Here is a 25452-nt window from a genome sequence, read left to right as displayed (position 1 = left end):
TCTATTACAGAGTTTTGAAATTGGTTGGAAAACCTTTTCCAGCAATTTCTGTAGGAGATAGAAACAGACATAGATGCATACAAGTGCATGTCTTCCTTCATGATACTCGAAGTAGCAAATGAATTGTGTATATTCTAAAAGTGCAATTTCTTTCCCCTTCCCCTCAGTGATTTGTATTTCAGAGGGAGGACTCGACTCATGCGTGCTTTCCCAAATCTGCTGGAAGACCCTGTATTTGAATTTACTAACAAGTGTTACAGAACTACTTCTAACTGGATATTGGCACTGGATCTTTCAAGGCTTGTATGTAGATGGGTTTAAGCCTGGGGAGAAGGGTTGGATTTCCAGCTGCAATTTGGAGAGACGGGCCAGGGCATGTTGGAAATTTAGAAGAGTCTTAAGCTTATTGAAAGTTGATTCCAATCTCCTGGCTGCAAAAACATATTCACAAAGAAATGCTAGGACACAGACCCTACCCAGCTGTATTATGGTACCACACCAGTTCTGATGTTGCACAGTGTTGGATTCGTATTAATCTAAGACCCGTGGCAAGCTCCTTGCTTGGGTTTCAGGTTGGCTAGCTGGGTCTGGAACTTGGGAGGTCAAGTATTAGGATCCATGTAACCCAGAATGGGGATCCGAATATGCCACTGTCCCTCCCATAGCATTCATGGGACAAAGGGTTTGTTTGATTTGGGCAGGGGGCAGAGGTATTCAGAAACCCTCTTCCTTTCTCCTCAACTCACAGATTTCCTTTTTTCCCCTCTACTAGTTCTGTTGTGGATTTGCGGGTATCTGAAATAGTGATATAAGGTATGTTAGCTGTTAAAATAGGTCAAAAATATTTGTAATAGCATAGATTTTCAAGTAGAAAAGATTGCTCAGAGATCCAAATATATTCCTTTAGCCCTTTGTGAAAATGAGGGTTCATATTTTGCTTTCATAAAGGATAATGAAAAAAATTGTTTTTTTAACCCTGCATAGGAAAAGTGTTCTCGTTATACTGAGTGACATGTTCCACGCAACTTTCATGGGAACTGTCGTATCTGTGTTTACATATCTGTGTTTCATTGTTATTTCGTGTCTCAGTTCCAGGAGCAAATGAAGCAGATGCCATGGGATTATTGCAAGAGAGAAGCTGTGCCAGGGCAGAGTTGCATCCAGACATCGGCAGTGTCCAAGGTGACTTGTATCCTAGCAGCATCTTGGGTCCTCTGCCTAACTGCTAATAATACTACGAACTTGAAGGGGGGGGTGGGGAAGGAAGAGGAATTTGTCTCTGTGTGTGGGTATTGTTCAAGCTGAATACGTTAAATTCCCACTTCCAGGGCCTTGGGTGGGATCAGCTTTGTCTCTCTTCATTTTGCAGAACATAAGCCCCCTCCACGCCCCAGCACGATCTTGTGCTTAGCCCAGCTGCTGTTACAAAGGAGGTTTGTAGGCGCTGTGACTGCCTCTCGGGAGCTTCCTGTGGAGGCATTCGTGGCTTTTTCCTGACTAGACCTAGCTCTTACACCCACAGGCCTCCCTTCAGCTATTTCTGCGTATCCTGCCGGATTCTGTTACATTCCTTCAAACCTGTCCCAGCCACACACGGGTTACACTTAATGCTTTACCACCATGACTAAGACAGGTAGTTGAGAAAGTATGAGGTCTTCCAGCTCCCCACTCACACCCCTGAGCTGTTCTTCACAGCCTGTGCTCACTCTCTTCATCCCAGCTGCTCCAGGTTTTGTTCAGTTCTCAAGAACTGGCTCAGGCAGAGCATTGGAAAAGGGTCTTGAGTCTTTGCTGTCTGTGACCAGCACCCAGCAGTTCCCTCTATGATGAGGGGAGCATCTCTAAACGTGAAAACATCTCAGACTTTTGTAGGTAGGTGTAAGCTACAGCTTTTCTTAGCCATCTTGTATTTTAAGTATGTGTAAAGCTGATACATGCAGCTATTTCCCATACCTCTTTTCCCTTCTCCACAATTAAGATTTAGGCTAAGGTTCCTTCAACATCCAAAGGAATAGGCTCATTTACTCAGGATTGCCTTAGCTACCTGGAGAATTTGCATACTTCTTCAACTATTACTTCCTGTGGAGGAGCAAAAGAAAGGCTTTGTCTTTGTAGTGCCTGTGGCTTCCAGGGCGATTTAAAAATAACAGCATGAGGAGGAGGAATCTAGAACTTCTACTGCTTTTCGATCAGCCCATCCTTCTTCCTGTCTAGCACAGAAGGTTTTTAATGGTGGTATAATAGGAAAAGACACTGAAGCAGTTTCCACTAGCAAACAGAAGGCATGTTTTCTTCCTAAATGTTAATCAGAAGAATGTTGCCTACATTGTAGAGCATGAAGATAGATTCTTTTAATGGCTGGAGTGCTCCTATGTAAAGTGTTCACTCTAGTAGTAAAACTTGCTCCCACAGGAAGGTTCAAGGTGCTAGCTGCCTCTGTCTTGCCTTTGAATATACGTACGGTTTTGCTTGCGAGAGTTCAGGAGCTTACATCTGAACTGTGCAGATGACTTTAGGTACCACGTGTGGGGTGAACAAAGGCAGAAAAATTTTATCTTTGTTTTTAAATTGTGGTAGCTAGTGCATTTAAAATACCTCTGAGACCTGATTCAAGTGTATCCTGATGTTTTTACATCTATAACTCTGGCATGGGTTGACTGTAGGTTCTCTCTTATTCATTTAGAATAAAATAACCTATGCTATACCTTTTTATGCATGCCTGTCTTTTCCCTCTAATAAGGCCAAGTCTAGCTGGACTTGCTGATATCACTGTATTAGCAAAATCTGCAATAGAGCTGCAATTTGTATCGGCAAAAGACTTTCTTCCACTGTAACTTTCCCAGCTTCCTAAATGAAATATAAAGTCTCCTTCTGTTGGTATAAAAATGTCAGTTAGGATTGTGATTCTTTGAAGTATTATATCAGGAAGGATTTATAGCATAGACCTGGTCTTTTAAATCAAGTGTTTAGCTTGAATATTTGAGATAGGCACTGCTGAAAAACAGAGTAGATTGAAGGGAACAGTTGCTTTCTGCTTTGAAGTTATAGTTAGGATGGAATTAACAACTGTATTTTCAGGAAAGGAGTCTGTTCTACAGGATTGTTTGACTGAATTTGCACGTCAGGTTGAGGAATCTAGTGTAGGGCAGAAAGAAGGAACGCCCTTCTGAATTTTGAGAAGCATACCTCATATTTAGAAAAAAAAAAACTGGAAAATAGTCCTGTGATTTTTCTATCCCCAAACCAAATTGCTCTGTGATTTACTGTAAAAATACCTACTTGACTTTCCTTATCCATTTTATAAATTGGTATGGTAATATTTTACTTCCACTTAAATATGATGTTTTTCATAGATGCCCAAATACCGATACCCTTAGTAATGTGAAATGATAGGTTACTCTGGTTCCATGAGTGCTCCTTCTGGCCGGACTAGGGGATGCTGGTGATATCTGGGTCTAAGAGGAAAGATCTAACACAAAGTTCTGTAACTTATTTTAGTGACACAAGCTTTTATCTATTACAACTCATGACAGACCTCTGGCTGGACACAGCAGTAAATAATGGTCACGACCTCAGGAGCAGCTAGAAAAGAACAGAACTAAGCTGACATTTGGAAACTTGAAGTGTATTTTGAAACTTGCTCAGTATTTTGATAGTGTTTGACTAGTTCTAATATATTGATAGATAAGCTAGGATGCATACTAGAAATGCAACATTTTATCTGAGGCAACTGTCCCATTTCCTCTGCCTGCTAATTTTGCAGTGATCTTTTTATAGTTCACAACAGAAGGCAGATCTTGGATAGCATATAAAGCTCTCTGCTTCTGGAAAAAGTCTTGTTTAAAAAAAAAAAAAGAAACATATCTTTACAAAAATAGATTTTTATTATTACAATAATTTAAAAGAAGATTTTTTCACCATTTCTGAACAAACAATATTGTAAGAGGAATTATCAGTAATAGATCTACAGGCACAAGGATTGTCATGGCTGTGTTTCCTATTGCAGGTGTTAGGTCTGCTTCACGTATCTGCATTTTTACAAGCTATCTTAAAATGACAGCAAAAGTATTCTTTAGTGTTTGAAGGAGGTAATTACTCAGTGAAGCTTCCTAAGATGAAAAGTCAGAAGGAATAGTTCTTCGATCTGTATTTGCATTGAAAAGATGCAATCCTTACTTAAGGTTCACAAGCACCGTCCAAGCAGAGGGAAGATGGTGAAGCACACAGGTGCCAGGGGTCAGAGACAGAGACTCTGTGCTGTTCATTGGCTTGGACACTTTCTGGGTTCTAGGTTGTCAATGGCAACACTTAAAAATATTCCCTGAATGGAGAAACACTTCAGTTTGGGTGGACCCAATCTTGGAAGTACTTGTACGTGCTTATTGTCACAATGGTTCAAGTAAGCAAAATGCACATTTGAATAAATGCAAGATCGGTCCATTAAACTGCAGCCTGTCCCTACTTCAATCAAAATAAATTAGTTTGTCATTAATCAGAATAAGAAAACTCTTAGAATACTGTAACCTTCTCTACGTTAAAGAAACAGCTGCAAAAACACTGCATACTCTTGGGAGTTTCTGGAACCCTAACATAGCTCAGTTTCTAGCGTTTAAAGCACTATCTTAACAAAAATGTGTCTGAGCAAGTCTAATATGAATTGTTGTAAATCTCCTTAATGTAGGAAGGCTTTAAATTCAAAGAGTGTCTCTTAATTTTTTGCAATTGTGGTTTGCATTCATCTGTTTTAAACAAAAATAAAAGTTTGCAATATATCTGTAATATCAAATGATAACAGCTGAAACTTTGAATTTCTGAAATGAAGTAAACCAATCCACCTGGCTACCTAATAAAGTACTTTTTCTGGATCCCAAGTTATGAGGCTATAATAAAGCCATATAAATTATCCCACAACATAAAAATCATTATGGGTCCTAACCATACACTGGGATTTCATATGGCCTTCTAGGAGTTCCCAAGTCCCACAGAAGTTCAGTGGAATTTAGGTGGCCAGTTCCAGTATATTGCATCCTTCATTCCTTGTGACTTCAGGATACCTAGTGAATATTTTGGAGAGCAGCATTTGAGTATGCTTTGAGACACCTTCACAGAGCCTGATTTTTCATGGGGAATGTACCTAACACTCAAAATCAGAGCTCTCCCTGTGACTCAAGCTGAGTTCTCGGAGCTAAGACTTCAGAAATCTTTCTTTCCTGACTCTTGCCCTTAATTAATTTCACTGTCTGAAATACAAAACTTCATCTTTGTGCTTACATGACTGCATTAAGCCTATTAAGTACAATTCAGTCACTTCTAAAACTGTTTCAACTATTGCAAAGTATAGATCATCTCCAAATAAAATATTATAAATTTTAAGACATACTGAAAAGCTTCTTGCGTGCATCTTCCCCATAGTCTTAAAATATAAAAGCCAAAGCAGTGCAAGCTTAGTAGGGTCTTTCAGTCCATTCTTCCAAGCTGATACTCCCTCTCCAAAGCTTTATTTTTGTCATTTAACTAAAGGCAAAGTTTCCTGTAACAACAGCTACATCCACTAATAAAATGAGTGAGAACCTGTTTTGCTTGCTATGGCAACAGAAAGATTTAAGTGCATGAGGTGATGTACAGTTAGGCAAAATAATGCATTATCTCTTATTACTGCTCATTGGATTGCAGTAGTTCACAGAGTTTCACATACCAGTTTCTGGATGTCCACCTCGGAGAACTCAAAAAGTTTCTCTATCATGTGGTTTAATCCAGCGCAAATTTCAGGTTCTCATCTCTGTGATCCACTGTGTTCATCATCTGAGCAAGACTGAGAACTTTCTTTACCTTTCTAGGAAAATAATATGAAAATTTGGGACACTAAAGAAAATGAAACTAGGTTCATTAGTGTAGCAAAAACTATTGTTCGCATCAACTGCCCGAACTTTTCTCATCCTTTCTTTGCTGACAGGTTATTTCCTATTACATCTCGGTAAGGGTTTTGAATCATTTCATCTTCATACCCCACACTTCAACTATAGGAAGTAGAAACTTACACAAAAGCTTTAGAACAGTTTCTGTATGCCCTTGATCAGCAACACCCCCCCTTAATTTTAATAGTCAGTCAGTAATAAGCAATTATGCAGCACTACAGAAAATACTGACAGGAGTTTACCTTCAATTACGCTATCTGCTGCAGGCATAGTCACTTTTTTGTTTCCTTTTTGCAATGCTTAGCACCAGAAGGTCCTCACTTATCACTAGAAAATCTAGGCATTGCTGTATTGAAATAAATTGCGATGAACACTCAGTTATCGATGGTAATAGCAACCAGATGTTGTTATATCACTATTCACTCTAGCTCAAGTGTAGGGCAGCAGCCTGACCTAAGGATCGCTGTAGTCAGTGAACCTAAAGAAGTACTACTTGACATTCAGATCCTTCCTTGGGATTTTTTTGCTTTCTATGCTCATTGAGGATGCAATGTGAACTATATTAACTTGTTAAAATAGCCTTGACCATTTTGAAGATACTTTAGCAAAATTTTGACTCTGAATTCTGCAAACAGCGAATCGGCTCATCGATACATTCTTCACTGTTCAATCTAACATCAGACACTTTGAGAATGATGATTTCCCCCCCCCCCCCCCCCCGGAAGAGAAATTTTGACGCATCTTAAGTCCTAGCTTATTCACTAAACATTATGATCCCTGTATCTGACCTAAGGAATCAGATAGGCAGTAAATATTCATTGAAAGGCACTGCTTGACTTTTTTTTTTTTTCTTTTTAAATCTTAATAAATTTCCCAAGTCTAATAACACAGGTTTCATTTCACTACACAGATCTTGCACTATAAAGCAGTTAGTGTGGAGACATGTGGAATTTCAAACCTGGGGTGCTTTCATATTGCTACAAACTGTTCCCTACCATATGAAGTAGTTGTGTAATTCTGTTGAAAATTATAACTTCTTTATTTCACAGTACCTCTTTCTTGTGCCCCTTCCTTCCCTCCCCCCATTTCTATATCTAACTAAACATACCTTCTTCCCTGGGACCAGCCACTGGTACCACCACATTTGTTATGTTTTAAGTTGAAATGTTTTCTACAAAAATGAAACCCTTTTTCTTTTCCCACTCCAATAATCTCCACTGAGAAAAAGGTTCATTACCAAAGTGGCTGAGGATAAAAACAGACAACCAAAAAGCTCAAGTTTTAAGACATGTCTATGTTCATCGAGGAACAATTCAGCCTGAACTATAGCATCTCTGAAGACTGAATTTGTCCTTTTTCAAGGCTAATTCTCTTCATCTTGAATATTATTTGCTAAATATCATGGAAGAAAAACGTAATTTTAGCTGTGATTTGTACTTGTAGGTTGACTTTTGACGTAGGACGCTTTGACAAAAGAGAAAATTATGGGGTAATAGAAAAGCAAGCTCTTCAGGATGTTAATCAGAATCAGTCTTCCTGTTAAATGTTTCCTCCCTCAGGTCTTGACAAGGTGATGGCTTTTGGAGGATGGAGGTTCACAATATCATCTGTCTGCTGTACCAGATACCATGGCTTCTGTCAATCACTTGTGAGTTTGCCTTGCTTGCTGCAAACTGTAATAGATGATTATTCTGTCTACTGCAGAGGAACTGGCTCAATGGGCCCTTCTGTTCCTAAGCATATGTCATCTTCCCGAGATAATTAGATGGTACATATCCTTTCTGACCTTTTGCTTCTGCTAGCCACCATTCTTTATTGCCACTCAGGTCAGAAAACCGAAGTATCCTAACCTTCTGATATTCCTGAAGACTGAGTTCCTGATCATTTCTTGCTTGAAATGCGTAAACAGCATAGAAGGTCTGAAAAAGCAAAGCCACAAAAACCAAAATCTGAATTCAGAAATGTAACCACAGTTTACCTTGTCATTGTGTATTAGTATGAATTCTGTATACAGAAAATGTGTAATAACATATATGAACCAGTACGCAACTACATGGTCTGCAATTGCTGGACAGACTACAATGAGCAGGGCCAAAATAAAAAGTAAAATTGAAGGATCTGGGGAATTCTGCATGGGGAGGAACAAACCAAGCTCCAAGACCTCATCACCTTACTACACTAGTAAGGTTTTCAGCTCACACCAAGTGCCTGTTTCTGTTTCACACCAAGTGGCCTTGGATGGGACGGAGAATTTTCCAGCAAGGTTTCCTCAGGGAGAATCACCTTTCCTAAAGCTCCTGTACTCAAATGTGGCACGTGGGTTACTTCTGTGCCTTGCTGATCAGCATTGCTACAGCTTTCTTGTCAATGGTAAGTGGAAAAATCACCCAAACTGAGCTATTTTGCAGGTTCCTGCTCCATAGGAGAACCTTGAGGCGTTGTACATGGGGTGGGATAATGCAACAGTGTGTTTTACTGCGATTCATGGTTTGACTGATTATCTTTTCCTACCTTGTAGCTATTTAAGAAAGGCAAAGAACAGAGGATAACGAGTTCCCATGTCATACTGACAGATTAGTGCCAGTCTTTTCCGGTGCAAAAGGAAACCATTTAAATTATAAGCAGTATAATTCTAGATTTGAAATAGGAACAACAAGAAGACAGGCACAGTGTGTATCATACTTACGTGCTGATCATCCATATCCTGAAAAGCATCAGACTCTGTGCCATTAATTGTGGGATTTTCACAGAAGTGAAGAGGTGAGCTGCTGTCACTCTTCTTGTGCCCCGGACTTCTTGTGCTGCTGTCAGTAGAGGGCCGTGAAGAGACAAAGAGGCTGATATTATCAAAATCGTCATCACCGAAGCCGTTTTCTGCTACATCCTTCTGCGCTTTGGCTGGATTGTAAGGCCTCAGGAAGGAGGAATACACATACCCTTTAAGGACTAGACACCAGAATAAAAAGAGAGAAAATAAACAAACAGCGAAATATTGCTAAAACCATTTCAAAACCAACCATTTTATGCAGCTGTCAGTATGACAGAGGCAAACAGATGGGGCCAGAATGAAAAGAAATCAGTATCCCAAAGGAAAGCTGTTATTGGGATGTTTGTGCAGAGAACTTACTTCCTGTGTCAACAAGCCATCTGCTCGTACTTCCGAAGGGGTCCTTTTGCTCCACAACAGCCACCAGTTCTCCTTCATGTAAATCAATATCAAATTCCTGTGTGGCATTGCACTTGCGCTTAGCTTGGTATAGCAAGTCTGTGCTGTACATAGACAACAGCTTGGACCTGTGGCCTTCTGTTTGACGTGGGGATTCGAGCTGAAAAGCAAAAAAATTATTCACTGGGAATAATGCTGAAGCCCTTTCTAGAGCAACATGGATGCATAAATACCAGTGTATGCTGCATGTGGCAACTGACCCTACATTTTTACACACAGATCAAGGAGTTACACAGCTATATGTAACAAAATCGCCTTTGCATATGCAGCAAAGGACCTGTCCAACTGCTGTATTAATAGGTGAGCAATAAACGGCAGATTTTAAAGAAATGTAGGAATTTTCACTAATTAAAGACCTCTTAGTCTGTCCTCTGCTCTCAAAGAGCAGGTGTTCTGTATGCTAACTGTCGCTTGCTTACTTGTTTTTCCGTAGCAATGATCTTTGAATTCCTATGTAAATCTCAAAGCGTAATCCAAAAATCGGCTGAGCTGTGCTAAGGTCACATAACAACTTGCATGATAAGGCATTAGGCAGAAAAATCAGTAGTACCCAAACAGTGAAATTACCTTGCTAAATAAGGGCAAGGTGCTATTACCTGCTGGAAGCATATTCACTCAGGGTTTGGTTAGAGGCCAGGGAGAGAGGTGCTGCACATCAATGTGGTCTTAACATACCACAGAAGCAAGAACACGTGCCTTACTGATGCTAAAAGGAATACTACAGCTTCGTCAGCTTCTCCTGTAAATCTGCACTTGAGTTTTTATTTCACTGTAAGCTAGACTCCTAAAAGCTCTGGAAATATCTGATAAGATTGGGAACCAGGGGGACATAGATTTCCTGGTGGATTTTCTGAATCTTCTGCTGTGGGGGTGTATGTGTGTGCATGTGTGTGTAAACACCAGTGCGCATAACCACAGCTGAGGATGAGGAAAAAAATTAGTTCTGAATCAGAAGACTAAGGCACACTGTAAGAGTAGCTAACAAAAGAAGTAATCAAAGTTTACATATACAACCTTAGACTTAACTGTGCTTAAAGGCCTAAGGGTAATCAGAGATAATTTCAAATGGATTTTTAAGATAATAACATGAAAACACAGTGAAAAATCTTCAGAAGTTACTGATCAATGGAACAGCTTCCTTCCAACAACCTGATTCAGAGTCCCAGTGAAGAGACCAAGCCCAAACCTCTAGGTGGCATAAAAATGGTTTTGTTTCAAAAGCGATCCAAAGAGGATGCTTCATACACAATTGGGATGTATGGTACTCACTGGAGAAAGGACAGGTTTCTTTTTTTCCAAGCTCAATTTTCTCTCGATAAAGGTTGCACTGCTGTTTTCTTTTACAAAATTCAGCTTGTGAACCTCCTCCATCAACTGATTCTGCACTTCACAGATGCTTGAGGAAGACAGCTGCAAACACAAAGGTGGGTTAGATCTTATGGACAAAATGGTAAGGAGATTAGAGAGAGCAAATTTGGTTTAATGGGCTGAATGCTAGGAGTCAGGAAATCTGACAAGTTACTGCTATTTTCTGCAGAGCCCATAGTGTGCTAGGTACGAGATGGAAAGAAAAGAAAGGCCCTTGCTTAAAGAAAGTTTCTAATGATTGCTGTTATACTTAAAAGCTATACTAATTTAAGTTAAATCATTAAAAAATACTCTAAACAGTGATGAAAATGAACAGCCTTACACCTACGCTACTGAGCCACCTGCTTTCAGATGGAAACGTGCATCTCGGCAGCCATCAGAGTGTCCAATGTGCTGTAAAGCCTGGAGGAGTTTACCCTACAGCTGTGTGTTTGTGCAACTGGGTGCTGCCACCAGGTTAAAAATCGTTGGGGAAGCTGAAGCTCTATCTGTGGCACTGGATAAGTGCTTTTGGACTGCCTAACCCCAAGTATATTTGCTGATATAAACAGAAAAAACAAAAGGTAATTTTGTAGGCAGAGCCTCACAGAAAACAGTGCTCAATAAAACAGCTTTCAAAACATGAAATGGTCAAATTACAGGGATGCAATTTCTTCATGCGGGAAAAGCCTTCATTTACCCATTAAACAGTGCAGCTCTATGTTTTGATCCTGACCTTGCTTGCTTAATTTTTCAGCTGCCCCTGACTATAAAGTGCTGTGTTCAAGCCTCGATGGAAAAGAATACTCCAGAATTGCCTCACTACAATGTGTTTCCTATCTGGAGTCTTGCTCCAGTTCAGATGAGTGGATTTGGATGTGTGGAAGGCATTGTTGCAGCTGTGTTTCTCAAGGGGGTTCAAGTTCTCTAGGCAAAAGTACGGCAAAACTGAAATGCTGTAGGATTTTCACACAAATTAAGAATAATTTCTCAACTTCAATCTTAAGGTAATGATCGTAGAGCGGGGCTGGAGGAACTGATGCCCTCCTTCTGTGTAGCTCAGACAGGCATCTTCGGTACTTTCGGCTACATAAATGAAATGATTTGAACTTTCTAAAAATGCCAGTGTAGACAAAGCTATTCCTTGCTGCCTAGAGATGTCTGCAGGAGCTTCTGCAGCATATTTGGGTTTAAAAACAACTTGCTTTTCATAGAAATTATTTCATCAGGTCTCCTAACCTGCTTCTCTTCTGCAGTCATCTGTGACTGCAGGTCTAGCAGCAATGGGAGTGTTCATGTACCTTCTTAGAATTTCTCTTCTTGTGTTTTCTGGGCTACTCAGGGTAGACGCTAAGAAACAAAGACTAAAATGCTAGCAGCTGCCTCCTTTTTGCCTTACTGTAATGTTCTTGCTATTATTATCACTGTAGCAGCTGGAACAGCTGCATTAGGATCATTCTCGATGAAAAGTCCAGGCCTGACAAAACTTAAGCTCAGAACTTAACCTTTGCTGAGCTTGCAAGGAAAAACAAAAAAACCAAACCTGACTGTGCTTAGCAGAACAAACAAAAGCAGTGTAGCTTGTAGGTATGTGTCCTACATAACTCTAGCCAAATCATACAGAAAGAAAAAAGACAAATGAAGGCGGAGCTACACCTATTTCTAATGTACTTACCGGAACAGGCACCACCGCAGCAGAATTTGACTGAAGTGCTGCAGACATAATATTCCTGAGGAGGGTGATGAAGCAATGCAGGCAGTTTGACACAATCTTTTTGGCTGCTCTGTTGAATACCTGAAGTTCTTCCACTAACTGTGCATTTAGAGCCTCATAGTCTTTCTTTGCCAGGTCCAGCTCTTCTCCTGTTGACTTCTGAAGGTAGCTGTTGTAGTCCAACAACTTGTCATAGCGCTTCTGGATGAGCTTCTGTGGGCCTGAAAACAAGGCTTGTAGTGCTGAGAGAGGAGTCAAAACAAGCTTGTCCAGCTGAGCCATCTGGAAAGGTATAAAACAGACCTACTTACTACTTTATTCATACAGTTCTTCAGACCCAGTAACAGGTTAAGCCTGATGGCAGCCTATCAAGCAATCTGTTAATTACTCTTCACAAAGCATTGCTGTCAGAGGCAGCTTCAAGCAGGGTCTAGCATGAGTTAGAATCTCCTTCATAACATTGCAAAGGAGAGGTAACAGGTTTGCAGCTTAAAGTGTCTGGTAATGGTAATGGTCCCTTGGAGCATGCAGCCAGCGGTACTGCCCTTAGTGTGTTACCACTGAGGAAAAACTGGGCAAAGATCGGTGAAGTGGGATTTCCATAATTGGAAGGCCTGTGCCAATGTACAGTCTAGAGGCAGTGAGGTCTTGTCAAATGGCAGTCTTGCAGTCTTGAATGCTATCAAAGTTTGTTTTTTGTTTTTTCCTGGAAACAGCTGTAACTCAATTCCTGTTTAAGCAAACACAAACAATCACTTGATTTGATTAAATTATGTTATGCTTGTTGGTTTTATCTCTAGTAATCAACAAAATTAGACACCTGGTTAAAAAAACAAAGTCTTTCTCAGACTTTTCCATTAGTCTCTAATTGTCTCAAGGGATTAATATTGCATGAAATAAAATTTATTTTTGTAAATCACTTGTTCAAATACAGCACAGGCTTGTAGTGAGTGAAACTCATCATCATATTAAAGCTTTTGGACGTTCTATGTGAAATAAGTTGTTGGGTTGAATGTGAGAATAAAGGAGAAGCTGTCCCTCTACCCTCTGTAACACACCACAGTTGAGGACAGATTCATTTTAGCTCCAGAATTGCTCTCCAAGGCCAAGATGATGTACGCTGGCTAGATAGTTCCTACTTTACTTCCACCTGAAAAACTGGGCAGTGTTTAGCAAACCAATTTTTGATACATTCCAAACTGCTGGACCTGATTTCTGGAAGAGGCTATTGTGGATTTCTGCCCTAAAATTTTCCCTAAAATATAATGAGAGAGGAAGGTATTCATTATTGACAAATGCACAAAGGAAAAAAAAACCTAACCTAAGCCCATTGCTGAGCTCACCATTGATAACAGCCTTTCAGAAAAACATGTGAAGAACACCATGGGTTGTTCAGTGAGAACATCTACTCATGGTGCAATGTCAGGACAAAAGGGTTTTTTTAAAAAAAAACCTTACACATAGGATAGAGAACCCTTGTAATCCTGTAAATCCAAGACACAGAAATAAATAGATAATAAGTAGATATTAACATGGTTAATAACAATGTCCGCAGTTAAAACAAATAAGATTTTTTTTTTTTTTAATTATATAGACCTTCAGAATAGCTGGGTCATGAGCCAATAGGAGTTAGAAATTTTTTTCTGAAAAAAAGTTTTCTGCTTCATCTATTGTCGAATTGCTTCTGCTTTTCTTTGATGTTTCTGAATATGGGAGCATCTTCCATACTGGACGCACTCACCACTGCAATGATAGAGGGGTACTCTTCTGCACTTTATGCACTCATTCGTTGTAAAGACATTGAAAATATCTTTCTGATTATTGAGATTAGTTTTTGAGATTCTTTTCAAATGCGGGAACTTCAAAGGAAAGGAAATACAACATTTTACTTCCCTGTCATTATCTGGGAGGATGTGGTCTGTCTAAGATCCTTCTGTTTCTTGGCAGAATCTGTTTTCAGTGTTTTGGAAAGGATTGAATGGCTATATTTTAGTCAGCACAAACCTAGGAAAGTATAAGAAAATCTCCACCTCTGAATTTTCCAGCTTGAGCAGCTGTGTGAAGGAGCAGCCTGCCCCATTTTGAAGAAACATTTTAGTCTATCTTAGTAGAGCCAGGCATTAGAGTTCATTTGGACCCTGAACGCAAGAGACTAGTTGAAAAACTGTTACCTTTTTTTTTTTAATTGCTTTTTAATTCCTATGGGCTACATTCAGATTTTTCATGGTTTCCCTATATGAAGGATAGTAACTTACTTGAAAAGGTAATAAAGCTGAGATTTTCATAGATCTATGATTCCAGGAGCTAATAGTTCATGAGCACAACGAAGATCACAAAAGTCACTCTAAAACTGCAAGTGTTTGAAACAAAAGTAGCAAAGCAAAGATCTGCTGCTCTTGTCTGAAGCTCAGGTGAAACATGCAAATTTAGCACAAAGATTTTAGTTTAAACCCAGGAATTTAGCTTGAGAAGTTTCCTTTAGCTCTTCTAGGGAAAACACTGTGCACTTACACTGAATTTTATCTTATTTCTTACAGAAACTCAACCAAAAAACCCCACTCATCTTTCCCAATGGATTCCTAAGGCTTTTTGCTCTTTTCTGTCCTAGTCTTCCTCACATACACCTGTTTTCTCACACATACAGATAGCCGTGTAACACTGGACATTGCGTAAACTTACAAGGTCTTCACAGAGATTTGTAGTGTTGTTCCGTTTTTTCAAACAGCCATTGACTTCATCATCTTTGTCTTGCAAGATTTCCTGAAGCCCAGTTATATTCTGTGCAGCCAGATGTATAGAATCCTAAACGAGAAGATGGTAGGAAGATGAAACTGTGTTACGATCTGTTTTAATATACTGCATTCCCTCATGCAGATACTGCAATAATACTGATGGAATCACAAATATTTTCCATCTCTGACACCTGTGCAGTTTCTGTGCAGTTTCCAGCCATTGTGGGATTGTTTGCTGTGATAATATTTTCCTGCGTTTTGTCTATTTTCAATGTAAACTATTTAAGAATCAAATTGTTAATGTTCAACTGAAGAAATTATGCCCCAACCTAATGAATGTCCCAATGGAAGTTAGCTACTCCTCAGCAAGAAGCCAGCTCAAGACCCATGCACCCTCAAAGGCCTCTTTTGAGGACTAAATAGGACTACAGTGGTGTATTTCACTTACTCTGAATTTTAATCTTATGAAGCGTGCATCCGTTTGGATAAGGAACTGTCAACACTATTCCAGGCAACAACCCTTGTCGGCTGAGCTCACTGGCCTTTCCCTGTTTGCTTAACCAAACGAGGTGCATTCACGATAAGTTCTGGCCAGCTGGCTATTGATCTTACCTACCTCTCAAACAGCCTTCGTTTGCTGTGCTCCGGTTTGGGCACACTTACACTTTGAAGGGCCTCATGCCGTCTACAAAGTTGGCAACTTGTCCATGAGAGGGAAAAGTTGGTAAGTTACAAGCCAACCCACATCTTCGGAGAGGAGGATTAAAGGATTAAAGCAAAGACATTTACAGCACTTGAGCACTCTCTACATCTAATGCTAGCCCTCAACACAACCTAGCAACAGGATAAAGGAAGGAGTCTTCACATCCAAAATCAGTATTTTAGGACATTTTAATTCATGTGGCTGCAACTCGGTTCTTCCACTTTTAATGAGAAGCAGATGGTGCTGCACTGCAGCAGGTGTGCATGACCCATATGACCACTTCACACAGCGACTGAAAGTCATAACTGTGCCACCAGACCGCACCTTCTTTTCTGCGCTGCACCCACGGGTCTCCATAGAGCCTGCTTGTGTAAGGGGAAAAAGGGCTTCAAAACTTCTTTGCCATGGGCTCAGTAATGCAGCAGCAGCACAGCTCATTTATTTAATATTGTGATGTAGACAGGCCTGATTATAAATAACTTGGTGTTGCCTAACCAGTGGCAGAAATGTGTGTTAAACTGGTTATGGACATGGTTTGTGGCCACAGATTTCAAAAAGGCCTGTACCCACCTGTAGATGTTGCGAGGAGAGTGAAATGTTCTTCACACACAACTTCACAGTCTTCTCTAAACGTCGAAACAACTTTTCTTCCTTATTAAAAGTTTGATCTTTCACCTAAAATAGATGTTTGCACTGTCATTTTAGCAGCCCAAAAGAGCCTGGCTAATGAAAGAAACGTCCAGAGCACTGCTGGAAAAAATCCCAAACCTTCCCTGAACTCCTCCCTTTGAAAACAGAACAGATCGGCCCCTAATTCTCCCAAGCTCCAGTTTTAATCCAAGAAAAGTCAAAGGCCCAGGGCAACATGACAGAGAATTTAATTTTTAATCCTTGTGGAAGCAGGGAGCTGCTTTATTACAAGCACACCTACGTGTGCCAATAAAACTCTTCATTTTCTGTATATTGTCGCTCCATTTGAGGAAACTGTGGTGAAAATTATAAGATATTTTTATGTCATGGCGTTACTTCCCTGGGTGCTTATTTGTGGGTGATGGGGATATTTCCCCCAGGCAGGCTGTAGGTGGTGCTGTTACCTCTAGAGCAATGCCAGCTCTTCAGCTAGAAACCTCAGCAGCTGGAAATAAGCTTGTACTACTTTTTTATGCTAGCTGAAAAAGCCCTGAAAATACGTTTATTTCTGCCTACCTTTTACTTGTGGAATTTGAGAAATCTCAAGTCTTGTTTTCAGTGGTCTTGCTGTAAGGGTCACAGCGTGTTTCAGAGATGTGAATTGGGAACTTACTTAGTCTAATTAAGTAGGAGAGAGAGCTGAATCTTTAACAGATGTATCCTGATTCTAAAATGATTCTCAAATGTTTTAAGCTTAATTAAAAAAACAAAACTAAAAAATCATAAAAGGGAAGCTTCTAAAGAAAAAAAAGAACATCTAATTCCCTGTTTTTCTCTGATTTTATAGCCTTGCTGGTGTCCCATTCTGAATACAAAAATTTCCACTGTACAAATAAATGAACAGAAAAAATAAATGTGGGTAGTTTGCGTCAGAGAAAGGGGGAAACCACTGACAAAAAACAAAACAGGAAAAACCGGCATGTATCTTGTAAAGTCACATCTAGAAAAGCAAGTGACCTTGTATAATCAGCCATCTCATGCAGTGGGGTGCACTGGATATCATTTTCAAGGTCAGTTGTAATTGATTTTCTTTGAGATTTAGATTTAAGCTTTCCTGAAAATGTTTATCCTGCTAGGTTTTGAATTACAACCTCAAAATTATGAAGGAGCGGAGTTTTTTTGGCCACCCAACACCCATCAGACTTATCACAGGGTTCTTTGTCTCTGGTAGTTTTGACGGTTCCAGGTCCTTACACATGTAGAGGCAAACCCCGTGGCCTTTCCTCATCGTAAGTATTGCTCATCTTCCTTGGTGGGTTCAGAACCTGAATGTTACGATGCGGAGCAAGACTGACGGAACACATTCTCAGCACCGACAATAACTATTGCCAGTCTATCCGCAAAGCGCTGCTCTCAGGCTGAGTTTCACAAAACTACTAGTAACTTCCTCTCTGCTGAAGATCAGAAGTTTGAGAAACTCTTACATAAAAAAGGAAAAGGTGGAGAACACATTACGTTATTTTCTGTTTCAATCACAAAGATCTTTCCTGTCTTCTGTGACAGTCAGAAAATGACTTTATAAATGATGCAGAAAAAAAGCAACACCACAAACTCCATTTCCAACATGTTTTAAAAATGCCCAGTGCAAAAGCAGAACTGAAGCTGTCAATGCAAATCTGCAGTTGGATGAGTAAGTACCTGAGGTTCTCCCCCCGTCAGTATTTTCAGATGGCTAGTGACCCTCTTGGATTTCTTGCTAATGGAGTGGATATTCAGTCGGGAAAACTTTTCTTTAAGGGTTTCATCATCATCATTCCTCTTATACTTCAGCACTGCAGACAGAGAATTTCATGACACTAATAATCTGTATTCGCAGGGCTTTTCACAGGGAGAGGCACACAAATATGAAACCATTTGAGAGCAGACCCTTTGATGGCACTTGCTGTAATCTTATGTGAAAATGCTTGAGATTATGAAAACCCTGTTATCGACACTAGCCTTGGGAAGAGTGAAGTTAGGGCTTCAATGTGGCAAGTCTATAAGAAATATTTCTATCACTGCATCTTAATTATTATCAGTGTTTGCAACTGCATTACTGACAATGAACATGGATATAACATGAATTCTTTTATCATTTTCATATTTCTGGAGTTACCAGTCAGATAACATAGCTGGCTGAGGACAAGTGACATTAAGGTATCTGTTGCCTTCTTGAAACGTAGCGTATTACACAACTTGGGTAGCACCAGCCAAAACTGTTGTAGTGATATGACTGAAATTGAAACCTCTTTTGTAATTGCCAGCCCAAACCTACAAAGACAGAAGAACTTACTGTGCCTTTTTCTTACCTAAATCTTTCCTCCTTTTAAGTTCATTGATGTTCACATTAATGTTTTTCATAGCAAAAAGGGCATCTTGTAGCGCCTTGTGGTCAGGGTGACAAGCAGGAGTTGAATTCAAGAGTTCACAGAGTAACAAGGGGTATTTCATCACCCGTTGCACTGGTTTGATCATCAGGGATCCCATGTCCGTTAGATTTGGCTTTCCTCTATAATTTATACCAAACAAAAAAGTCACATAAGGAGAAACTCCTTGAAGACAAAAAGTTCTTATTATTTCTGTCTAGTCATTGAAGCTGCTGCCTTTTATATCCTTCAGTTGGGCTTTCAACTACAGAAAATATCAAAACCAGAGCAGTGCTTTGCACTGAGTCATAGAAGTGCAATTACCACTTAAGTCAAAAAAATAAGATACATCTGCCAGGGAACAGGGGCTGTTGTAAACGAAACCGTCCTCTCGCCCCCTCAATGAGAAATACACACCAGGTCTGAGTTTTCTGTATTTTCAGCAGCCTACCAGACTATTGCTTAGACATTACCTCTGAAACTGTCCCACTCAGTCTGAGGGTGTGTGTGGTACAACTTACACACCACAACACCCAGGAAGGGAGATGTAGGTGGAAGAAAAAATAACAGGAAGTTTGAGAAACACATGTGAGCGGGGCTATCACATCCTGCTCTGGCCCCTCAGGCTTAAAATTGTAACATCTCCCTGCTGCGAGTAACTGGGATGACCTTGTCACGACATCTTTCAAATCGCCACTGTGACCCTTACGCTTTACTGTCTTTTACCTGTGGTTTTCCGTTGCCGGCTGCCAGTAGGTTATTTCTAATGATGCCCGAGCTTCCAAAGGGTACCAGATCTGGCCTGGGGGAACGCTGAACATACAGGATGTTCACCCAGACTTGATCCAACCTGCTGGAAGTCACCTTACGCAAAGGCAAAGCAGGCAGCTGCCTAGGGTGGCGGAAGGATGAGGGTAGGAAAGTCACAGCTTCCAGCGCGGGCACAGGGACGCTCTGCAGCTCCAGGCTCGATCCCTGCTGGCTCGGCAGGGGCAGCAGAGCAGCTTCCCCAGGCGCCCGAGCGGCTCAGGCCATCAAGGCCACCCGAGCTCTCTGGCCCCCATGCAAGGGAGTTACCAGCCAGCTGAATTCATGCTCCAGCCCCACTCCGGACAAAAGCCTTCGCTCACACTCTCTAGGCTTGAAGGGGAGAGGCTGTGCAGTTTGTAGGCCATCACAACAGCCTGGGAGAAAATGGGAAAGGCAGGGCCAAGCCACATGTGCCTTCATTACCTTCCACGTGGCTGGTAGAAACACGGGGTCTCCCCGGAGTAGGTAACACCAGGTGGCCAAGCCCTAGGGCCAGGGCCAGCCATTACTGAGGCTCCAGTAGCGGGACAGACATGTCCATCGTCTCTCCTCATTACAGCACGCTCCTGAGCAAACCAGGCAACGCTCTAGCACCAGTGCTGGTACGAACTACCTGTGACTCACAGACCTCCCCTTTGAAACTGAGTGTGAGCTGTTGGTAACAGTGTGAAGGGCAGTAAAGCAGAGCAAGCTTTCCATTTGCATGCCCAAAAAGGCTGCTTTGAAGGGGAAAAGGTTGTTTGATGTTAACTATGCAAGAGTTAATGCTAGGCAAAGGAGGATTTCTGCATATGGGAAGATGGAATAACACAATGCAGAAGGAAAGTACAAAAAACAGGGAACAGCCACTTGGTTTTGCAGGCTGACATCTATTGTTTTGTGCAGCAGGAAGAGTAAAAAAAACAAAAAAAGCTTTCATTCCCACTTTTATATGTATAAAATGTACAAGAGCCAATCCTTACTGCTGACTAATTAGCTAACAATTTGAATGCCTTTGAGAAGAGACATCTGCATATTTAAACCATCTCTCGCACAGGCATTATCTGTAAAAAAGTTCTGCATGAAAAAAATTAACAGTAGATGCCTTTTAAGGCTTCTTGATGTCCCCAAACCTTCTCATCATTTCAATCCCCCTCATTTCCCCTGTATCCTACACTAAATATAGAGAGCTATTTTCCCTTCTTTCAGCTTCTGGCAGCAATAATGAAAAAAAAAATCTTAAATTGTTATTGTTTTCTCTGAAAAGCCCCATGAATGCAAATCTATAAAAGCTGCCTCATGAATGGAAAAATCTTCAAGTGTCTTCTCTTTATATAGTTGCACTTTGGACAGCTGCCCAAGTGATAAACAGCCCTCTGTTCGCATATCTGCATGACACAGTCTTGCAATATGGTTCGAGAGATAGTAGGTTTGTTATAAGATAATGATTCCCTGGGGCACTAAATGCCACAAAGTTCAACTCATCTAATTCTCCCCAGCGAGATTAGCTGATGATAGCCACTCTCCCTGGACGAGTCCCGTTTGCAATGTGCCCCGTTAGGACGCACCCAGCCGCTGGGCAGGACACGGCCTTGCCACACGACCGAAACAGGCGAGTAACGGCTTGTGACATCTATTGTGCGGAAAATTAAGTTGATAATTCATTTGTGATGCTACTTCAGCCTTCCCCCCATGTTATTGTGAATTTAGCAAGTATTCTAGGTCATATGTAGCTGTACTAATCTCATCGCAAATTATTACCGTAGCTCTGCAGTAAATGCAGCTGGCTTAACTGCAGTGAGCTTCACAGCACACCCTTCCTCCCTCCTCCCAACAAAACAAAGTCACAAATGCAGAAAGATTCCCGCCTGTTTAAAAAACACACGGTGGTGAGCTATGCAAAGATAGGTGATTCAGGATTTAGTTTCATTTGCTGTCATTACCCAGCAACTAGGTCCAGTGGCAAACACGATAGCCAGTATGGTACAGCAGGGCTGAGGCCAGCGTCATATTCAGCTTGGCAGTTTTGAAATGGTGTGCGTGCATCACAGGCTGCAGCGTGACTTAAAGTCTCGGGCTTCATGGTTTACTGTGCGTGAGTTCATTTTAGTACAAGACATGCAGGGCAAATAATTCACTGTGCTGTAAGACTCTCATGCAAACCCAGGGAATTCACTGAGGCTGCACAGTTGTTAAGCCAAGCAGAATTTAACCTATCGAGCTGCTAGCAAAGGGCAGCACTGTCTGGTATTTATGTAATTGTTTTCTTGATCATGCTTGAATGAAAAGCAATCTGGGAGCAGCAACATCACAGACCGCTTGGGGTGAGTTACGCTGTATTTTCCAGTTCAATGTTAACCAGATTTTTGGGCGCGGTCCTGCCCAAGGGCTGCTGAGACTCTGCAACCTCTAAGCTGAGTTGCAGGTGATGGCATTTCTGAGTGCCCTGCTGGTCATCCGGGAAGGCAAATGCCACCATACCGTGCGAGGTAGTCAAGCTCAGGGAGGGTCCCGCAGCTAAACCTGGCTCATTGCACTCTGCACGGCTTTATAAGAGCCAGTTTAAACTCAGAAAGTGAGTTGTATCTTACATTCCACTGGAAACTGTTTGAAGGAGAAAACTAGGCATTCATTTCTGATAGGGTTACGCAAGGCAGAGCAGCCTGTCTTGCGCTATTTCTATACACATTGCTGTCTCACATGATCTTATTGTGAATCTGGATATTTTGTTCCTCTTAGAGCCCCGCTCCTTGGGAGACTGGAGTATACAAGAATGTCCCTTATCAAAACAAAATGCGGAAAAACTATTTCGTATCACAGACTAAAGCTTGAAAACCCCCAACTGTAGAATTTCAACGTGCAAATCCTTCAAAGTGTATTTTACACTGATCTTATTTATGACGTGCAATTGACTGACTGATTAACAAATTCTCTGACTTTACAGGTGTTCCTCTCCTACCAATATAGAGCACACTTGCTCCTCTTTTCTCTCTTAACATTTCTGTCTGGGGTTGTAATCATTCTCTTCAGTTCAGCTAACCCCTCCTCTGACATCTCCCTGCAGGTAACTTCAGGAGATGCTGCATCTCAATGATCGCAACCTGCTGGATGTCCAGAAACTGCAGCTGTGAGAAACTCTCCTTTATAGCTTTTCAAAGATGTCACATTTGGCACAGAAGTCCCTTAACCACAAGTTATCGGTGGCTGGGTGAGTATTCTGCCAAAGTGTTGCAATGAGCTTGTTCTTTTCTGATGTTCTTCCAGCCACTGTCAGAGGGAAGATCCTAAGGTGGACTTCTCATATAGGGCTACCGGAGGGGTCATCACCTTAGAAATAGCTTTACCTGTGAACCTAACGTGTGTTGTAGCAGGTCTACAGAGGCCTATGCAAAATGATTTCAGAGTGTCTGGATTTCAAAGACTGACACTGTGTCGCTGAAAACCACTCTTGCGGACCTCAGAGCTCTCTAAGCACATTTATAAGACAGCAAGGTGATAATAAAGGGCTCTGAATGAATTAGCAACCAAATTAAGTAGCTTCATAAACCACAAGTTTTGAAAGATACTGCAAAGCTAGTGCAGTGGTAATTAGAAAACTAGACAGGCTTAGGGAAATTAAAACTGAGAGTCTTTATCACATATGTCCTGGAAAAATCTATGGGTTATACTGACACAAAAGGCTTGTGTTCTTAAAATTTCCACATGTACAGTTTTAAGCATACCAAAGATAAATTAAAGGTATTTTAAAGATTATTTTACATGTAAGAAAGACATAGTACTTACTCTTCCTCATATATCTTTCTGCAAAAGAGAAGAAAACAAAACATATATTAGATTCCTCCTAAAAGGATTTATACAGATCAGGGGCCAGATTCTCAGATACACTTCAGTGACACAGAGCAGCCGTAACTGGCTGGTTAACTTAGGTTTATGGCTGCTATGTGTCAGCAGAACTGCACAAAACAGCCAGAGGGTACCAGTGAATCCGGCCCTATATCTTTTTGAAAGGACAGCCCCAAACGAGAAAGGATTGTCAGAAACCTGTCTTTGGCTATAAGTCCCAGCCTTGTCCTAACACTCTTAGAGAAGGAAGTTTAGGTCACTGTGCTAACAACGGTAAGTAACATCAAGTCCTTCATATAAAAAGTAAAATTAAACATGTCATTCTTACACTTTACATACATTCCTGTCTACTCTCTTCAAATAGAAATGTATTTCTAAATTAGAAAGAACACATTTCAGCCTTTTAGGATATAGAATCAATGAAGCTGTTAAGTTTTTTGTAGGCTACACTTCAACTGGAACCTCTTCAGAGTAGGATGGTGTTGACACATATACTGAAAGCAGCAGGGACGTACAATTGTAGTTTGGAAACATGCAAACATGCGCATAGAATATTTTCCTTATGGTATGAATTCACTCAAATGCAAGGGAACCAAAATGTCGCTCCATCCCTGCGTAAGGGCTTTCCTGACATCACATCGTCAGCCACTGCTTTTTGACTGCCTGCACTCTTACCTCCTTGCCCACTGGTGCCTAAGTGAGCATCTGGAAGCTGGTGCTTTCATTGCTTCTGCACTGTCAGCACTTTGCGTGCTCATGACGTCCCTCTGCCCCTGTAATAGTTGACCAAGCTACTTCAGGCTGAAAACAGAGCAGGTAGTTGCCAGCATCCTTTCATTTTTACCAGCTGCATTTCTTTGGCCAAGCTAGCAAACAACATCCCCAGTTTGCATAATCACTGCTGAAACATGGGACTCTACAGAATTTGGATTTGCACATGTCTCTAAGGCAGAAACCTACATTTTGGGATGGAATTTCTCCTCTTCAGTCAACAGAAGGAATAGGAATCTCAGCATGGCTAATTAAATCTGATTTGTCTGTACAGATGTGCAGAGTGCTACTCTCAAATTGCTCCTGATATAGAAGTTGTTTTTCACATGGCAGATATTACTCAGCTGGGGAACAGAAGCCCCTAGTAACATTAGCCCATTTTAATTTTTAAAAAATGGAACGATAGTCTTTCCAAGGAAAAAAATAATTATTTAAGAAGTAAACATTTTTCAAGAATAGTCGTCACCAGCCCCTGCATTTAGTATGTCTCACAATGGAAAACAGCCTATAACTTATTTGGTAAAAATGCTGCATAATTTCCTTCCTAGGGCAAGTATTCTCCAATCAGTAGTAACAGGGGTAGGTGACCACAGCTCTGCATTTGAGTGTGCACTATCAGGTCTTAATATTTGAATTGGCTGCAGTCTTTAGGCACTGGGGAAAAACACAACATAGTATACATGCACCAGTGCTTTTTTCGTTGGTTCCTGTTTAAAGGCTAATCAGGAAAGAACAAGACAAAACAAGGCTTCATTGTGAGGAAGGCTTTGTCACTTCCTGCTAGCAAAGGCTACAATGGCTCAGCACAAAATATCCTTTCTCTTCACGAATCCCAGCTGTGATGTTGGAACAGGAGCTCCTCTTGCTCGCTCTGGAATTCAAGTGGCAGCATCCACCCTAGCATGTACATGGACACTATCTTTTATCATTATTTCCTTCCATGTCCCCTTGCCTCAGCAGCAGGGATGAGTGAATGACAGTAGTGGCTTCTCTTGATTAGCCAGAAAAGAATATTGTAGGCATCAGCAAGTAAAACACCCCCTTAGGGGAGATACCTGGCCATCCATTAGCCTGAAAGCCTGAGTTTAAATGAAAATCTATTTCTTTCAACTTCCAGGGAAGCTAAAGCCTAAGTACCCTGCACATATACTTTGTTATGTATTTAATAACTGGACGTATTGCACAAAATAAGCCTTATTTTCAACATAACCTGTCTTCAGAGTGAACATTTATCTTTTAATGTTGTTAATATTTTCCTCCACCACTCTTTCCAGATTTCACTTGGACATACTTCCCATCTTCTAAGTCTTAACACATCTCTGCAGACTGATCGCTAACTAGGGTGTGGTTGAAATGTCTGTTGCTGATGTACACTCC

At 40.9% G+C, this 25452-nt stretch overlaps 1 protein-coding gene across 1 annotated transcript in view; it reads right to left on the bottom strand.

Moving 5' to 3' along the window:
- Window positions 1-7648: 7648 nt before the first annotated feature.
- ARHGEF38 (Rho guanine nucleotide exchange factor 38) overlaps window positions 7649-25452 on the bottom strand; it is a 36218-nt gene continuing 18414 nt past the window's right edge. Inside the window, exons 5-14 of the mRNA XM_076337644.1 lie at window positions 23245-23262; window positions 18616-18815; window positions 17966-18099; window positions 16208-16312; window positions 14882-15004; window positions 12164-12484; window positions 10411-10551; window positions 9043-9241; window positions 8602-8861; window positions 7649-7834 (exon numbers count right to left, since the gene is read on the bottom strand). Of these exons, the coding sequence (XP_076193759.1) occupies window positions 7649-7834; window positions 8602-8861; window positions 9043-9241; window positions 10411-10551; window positions 12164-12484; window positions 14882-15004; window positions 16208-16312; window positions 17966-18099; window positions 18616-18815; window positions 23245-23262 (1687 nt within the window). The remainder of the gene's footprint in view (window positions 7835-8601; window positions 8862-9042; window positions 9242-10410; window positions 10552-12163; window positions 12485-14881; window positions 15005-16207; window positions 16313-17965; window positions 18100-18615; window positions 18816-23244; window positions 23263-25452) is intronic.

This window comes from Aptenodytes patagonicus, chromosome 4, assembly GCF_965638725.1.
Source record: "Aptenodytes patagonicus chromosome 4, bAptPat1.pri.cur, whole genome shotgun sequence".
In the NCBI taxonomy this organism is placed as follows: domain Eukaryota; kingdom Metazoa; phylum Chordata; class Aves; order Sphenisciformes; family Spheniscidae; genus Aptenodytes; species Aptenodytes patagonicus.
This window is presented reverse-complemented; position numbering and strand designations above follow the sequence as displayed.